Source organism: Oryza brachyantha, chromosome 5 (genome assembly GCF_000231095.2).
Source record: "Oryza brachyantha chromosome 5, ObraRS2, whole genome shotgun sequence".
Taxonomy (NCBI): Eukaryota; Viridiplantae; Streptophyta; class Magnoliopsida; order Poales; family Poaceae; genus Oryza; species Oryza brachyantha.
In genome coordinates this window covers 14,631,780-14,635,469 of record NC_023167.2, presented here as the reverse complement: position 1 = coordinate 14,635,469, position 3,690 = coordinate 14,631,780, and the positions used below count along the sequence as shown (strand labels likewise).

The 3,690-nt window shown below is 53.9% G+C and overlaps 1 protein-coding gene across 1 annotated transcript; it reads right to left on the bottom strand.

Annotated features, from left to right (window-relative positions):
- Positions 1 to 383: 383 nt before the first annotated feature.
- Positions 384 to 3,690, bottom strand: LOC102709279 (rop guanine nucleotide exchange factor 7). Its single transcript, XM_040524180.1, has 7 exons — positions 3,210 to 3,690; positions 2,975 to 3,091; positions 2,735 to 2,889; positions 2,011 to 2,085; positions 1,632 to 1,922; positions 1,202 to 1,552; positions 384 to 1,122 (listed from the first exon to the last, which is right to left on the bottom strand). Exons 1-7 carry the CDS (start codon positions 3,502 to 3,504, stop codon positions 742 to 744), a joined length of 1,665 nt encoding a protein of 554 aa, XP_040380114.1. The 5' UTR covers positions 3,505 to 3,690; the 3' UTR covers positions 384 to 741.

Sequence of the window (3,690 nt, the reverse complement as noted above, 5' to 3'; positions counted from 1 at the left end):
AGGAAAAGATAGTAGTACACCCTAAAACCTATAGTTCTTTTGATAGCTTCGCCATTAAATGTATAGTTTTATGACTTAAATATATAGTTTTCTAATAAATTTGGTGTTAAATATGTAGTTTTGTGATATACAGATATACAACATTATTGGTCAAAGTATATGCAGTTTGTAAAATCTACTCTTAGTATTATTTATTTTGAAACCAAATTTTGATTGGCCTAGGAAAAATTATAAGTCAAACCTAGCGGTCAAAATTTACTTTTGTCAAACCTAGCTTGCCAAAATTTTGGTCTCAAACTAACCCATACTCCCAAGTCCCAACCAAAGACTGAATGTGAATTCCAGTTTTATAGTTCGAATTTGCCGTCCAGTTAACGCTGTAAGATTATAGATTTTGGTTCCAGACAATCTGAAAAACTGATCGAGTCAGGACCAGCCAAGAACTCTGCTGACAGCACAAAAGGCGGTGATTCTATTTTATCATCCGACTAACATCGAATTTAAGCACTCTTACAGCACTACCGGTCAAACAAGGCACTGGCAAAACACATATTACAAACCGAGGGCGGCCAAACGGCAAAACAAACCGCCCTCCGGACAAGCGAGAAGAAATCACGCCATAGAACTACTATACTCTACACACAGGCGAGGCGAGGTAACAACTAACAAGGTAGTAGTGGTGGTAAGCACTAGAGACAGGCGCTCGGTGCAGCCTCGTACTCCGGTCTCGATCGATCGATTTCACAGCCCCGGGAGGTCGAACACGGCGTTGCTAACCGCCATCCCCATGAACTCCATGCTGCCGCCGTCGTGCGACCGCCTGTCGACCAGCAGCGCCCTCCCGATCTTGGACGGGCTCGACAGCTGCGCCGGCGAGAAGCTCGGCGTGGCGTACGCCGTCGCGTACGGTGGCGTGCCCGAGGTGGGCATCACCGGGTACGCTGGCACCGCCGGCGCCATGGGCATGCAAGAGATCTTGCCGCTGCCGGGGCCGGTGGGGAGCTGCTCCGCCTGCCTGCTCCGCTCGTCGACGTAGAGAAGGTCGTCGATCCGCGCGATGATGTTCGAGGCCAGGCTCTCCAGAACCCTCGAGTAGCTCTCCAGAATCGATTTCCCCACATCCTGAAGAAGAAGAAGACACATCTCATCAGTTCACCCAAACTCAATCGGATTTGTGAACTGCGATAATGGATTCACCAACCTTGTTGTACTGAATCTTGCTCGTGTCCAGGCTGGTCTGCGTCAGCCCAGGGAACCTCTGCTTGAGGCACATCAGGAGGCCCTCGGCGCGCTCGGCGAGGAGGTCGTCTCTCTTCTCCGTGTCCATGATCATGTCCTTCACGATGCCCCACGACGACTTGTTGCCGGCACGGCTTGCCGCGCCGGAGGCGCCCCTCCGGCGCCACACGTAGATGGAGGCCTCCACGCGGTTCGCGATCTCCAGCGCCTGGTACTCCGACGACAGGTCGAGGCAGTCGAGGAGGCAGTCCGGCGAGAACTGATCCGACGTGATGTACCTGTATATGATGTCGCCCAGCGTCGCGCGCCCGTTCTGAAACCCAAACAGACAGCTTGTCAGAATCTTATTCATTTTTTTTCTCTGATAATTTGGTATTAGAGTCAATCGAGACCTTTGGCAATGAATCGAGGTACGAGTCGGGGACGTCCATTTCGGCGAGGGCGTTGCTGTTGATGGCCATGGCGGCCTTGAGGATCTGGCTGGCGCAGTCGCGCTTGTGCTCGAGCTGCCTCCTCGTGGTCTCGCAGACGCCGCCGGGAGGGACGCGGGGCACGGGCAGCCACCACTTCTCGTCGCGGCGCTGGAACGTTAGCTTGAAAGGGGTGCTGCCTTCGCGGTCCGGCGGGCAGATCCCCTGGTCGACGTACCAGAACTCTGGGTCCCTGAAGCTCTCCAGGATTTCCTGACAAACAGATGCTCGTCGTCAGATACGCAGTACTCCCATCTTGTTTTCGGATGAACAGGTTTATCGGCGAGGTCGTCAGACTTACGAGGAGCATATGGTCTAGCTTTCGTAGTGCCGGCAGATTGATGTATAGATCAGACCGTGGCCTGCTTGTCATTATCTGGAGTATTCCCAAAAGTAAAGTAAACAGTCAACTTATCATTGTTCGCAACTTCGCGCCACACAAGTTATAATCTGGCTGTGTAAGAGTTTAAAAGTAAAAAAAATACTGAACATTGCCTTGCTGAAGATAGATGGATAGTTTTTAGACGACAAGAGGCTCATGTAAACAGATGAGACAAGTGGGTAATAACGGAGTTATACTCCACTTGATCTAGAAGTAGTAGCAATGGATCACGCTTGGATCGGCTAATTTGAGGACAACCAAATTGGACAAAACTAAACGGACAGCACATTGATGCGGCCTTTACTCTTTGGGCCTCAGAAATACCTCATCGCGCGCCCAACCGTTTCAATAAACGGGATTACTAGGTACCAAACGGCTAACACGTATTTAATGGCAGTATGTTTTAGTGTGGTCCATGTGTTCAAGTAAAATTCAAACCAAAATTTGCAATCCGGATTCATGGTTCATCCGTAGGATGGTGCTAAATCAGATAGTGTATCTGCTGCTCCGTGCTCACGAACGGCAGCACAGGTGATCCTAGTAGATTCTGTATCGCCGTCATTTAAAGAGTACGTAACGAGTAAAAATGTTTGACAGGGCAATTAATTATCACCGATTGGTTAGCTTTAAGTTATAGTAGTACCTCGAGCTTACTGCCGTCGGGGAATGTCTGCCATGTGGGCACTAGCTCGACGATGTGGTCACTGACGCAGAGCAGCCAGTCCATCTCGCGCCGCCACATCGTCTTCTTCTCCGGCAGCAGCGGCTCCAGCCTCCACAGCTGCCCAAATATCGTCGCTGCGACAATGCAACCAGCTCAGCCTCCATATCCGCAGAGGTTGAAAGTGTACGGGCATTGCAATCAAACATCGGTCGTACTTACCGCAGAGGTTGGTGATGGCGTTGGAGATGGCGAGCGCGGTGCAGACGCCCTTGCCGCCGCCGGACATGTCCTCGCCGAGCAGCAGCTTCGCGAACCTCTCCTTCATCATCTCCATCTCTGCAGCCAATTCGGACCGCGCAGGGCGACAGATGAGTCCCGGCTAATTAACCGCGCGTGTGGTGTGTTCGAGGGGGCGGAGCTGAGGATTTTGCTGCGGCGGGCGGTGTGTACGTACCTGAGGGCCTGTGGTGCTTGTCCGCCGCGGCGGCGTCGATGCGCGACGAGGGCTTCTCCTTGGCCGGGGGCTCGGCCGAGACGACGACGAGGTCGGACGACACGCAGGTCTTGATGGCCACCTTCTGCCACTCGTCGGGCGGGCAGTAGGACTCGCTGGACGCGTCCCCGGAGCTGGCGCTGGAGCTGCTGCTCCCGCGGCGGCACTCCTCGTCGGCCGACGACGAGTCCGCCGTCAGCGCCTCGCTCACCTCCCTCTCCTCCTCCGCCTCCTCTCCTCCTCCTCCTCTCGCCATCCCAGCTCTCCTCCCTCCCCCGCCCCGCCGCCACTTGTTGCCTTTGCCGCCGCGCTCGCTGGTTTACAAGGACGACGACGACACGAACGCGACGGCGCCGCCGCTAGATGCTGCAGATGCCAGGGCTAGCTGAGAGGGACGCCTCGGGGGTCGCAATCTCTTAGCCTCGTTGTGCCAGTCGTGTCT

Bases quoted from the DNA above. Each gene is read 5' to 3' on its own strand.
- LOC102709279 (XM_040524180.1), bottom strand. From the start codon at position 3,504: ATGGCGAGAGGAGGAGGAGGAGAGGAGGCGGAGGAGGAGAGGGAGGTG. The intron at 3,092-3,209 runs GTACGTACACAC...AATTGGCTGCAG, and splicing joins CAAGCACCACAGGCCCTCAG to AGATGGAGATGATGAAGGAG. The intron at 1,553-1,631 runs GTCTCGATTGAC...TTTGGGTTTCAG, and splicing joins ACCTCGATTCATTGCCAAAG to AACGGGCGCGCGACGCTGGG.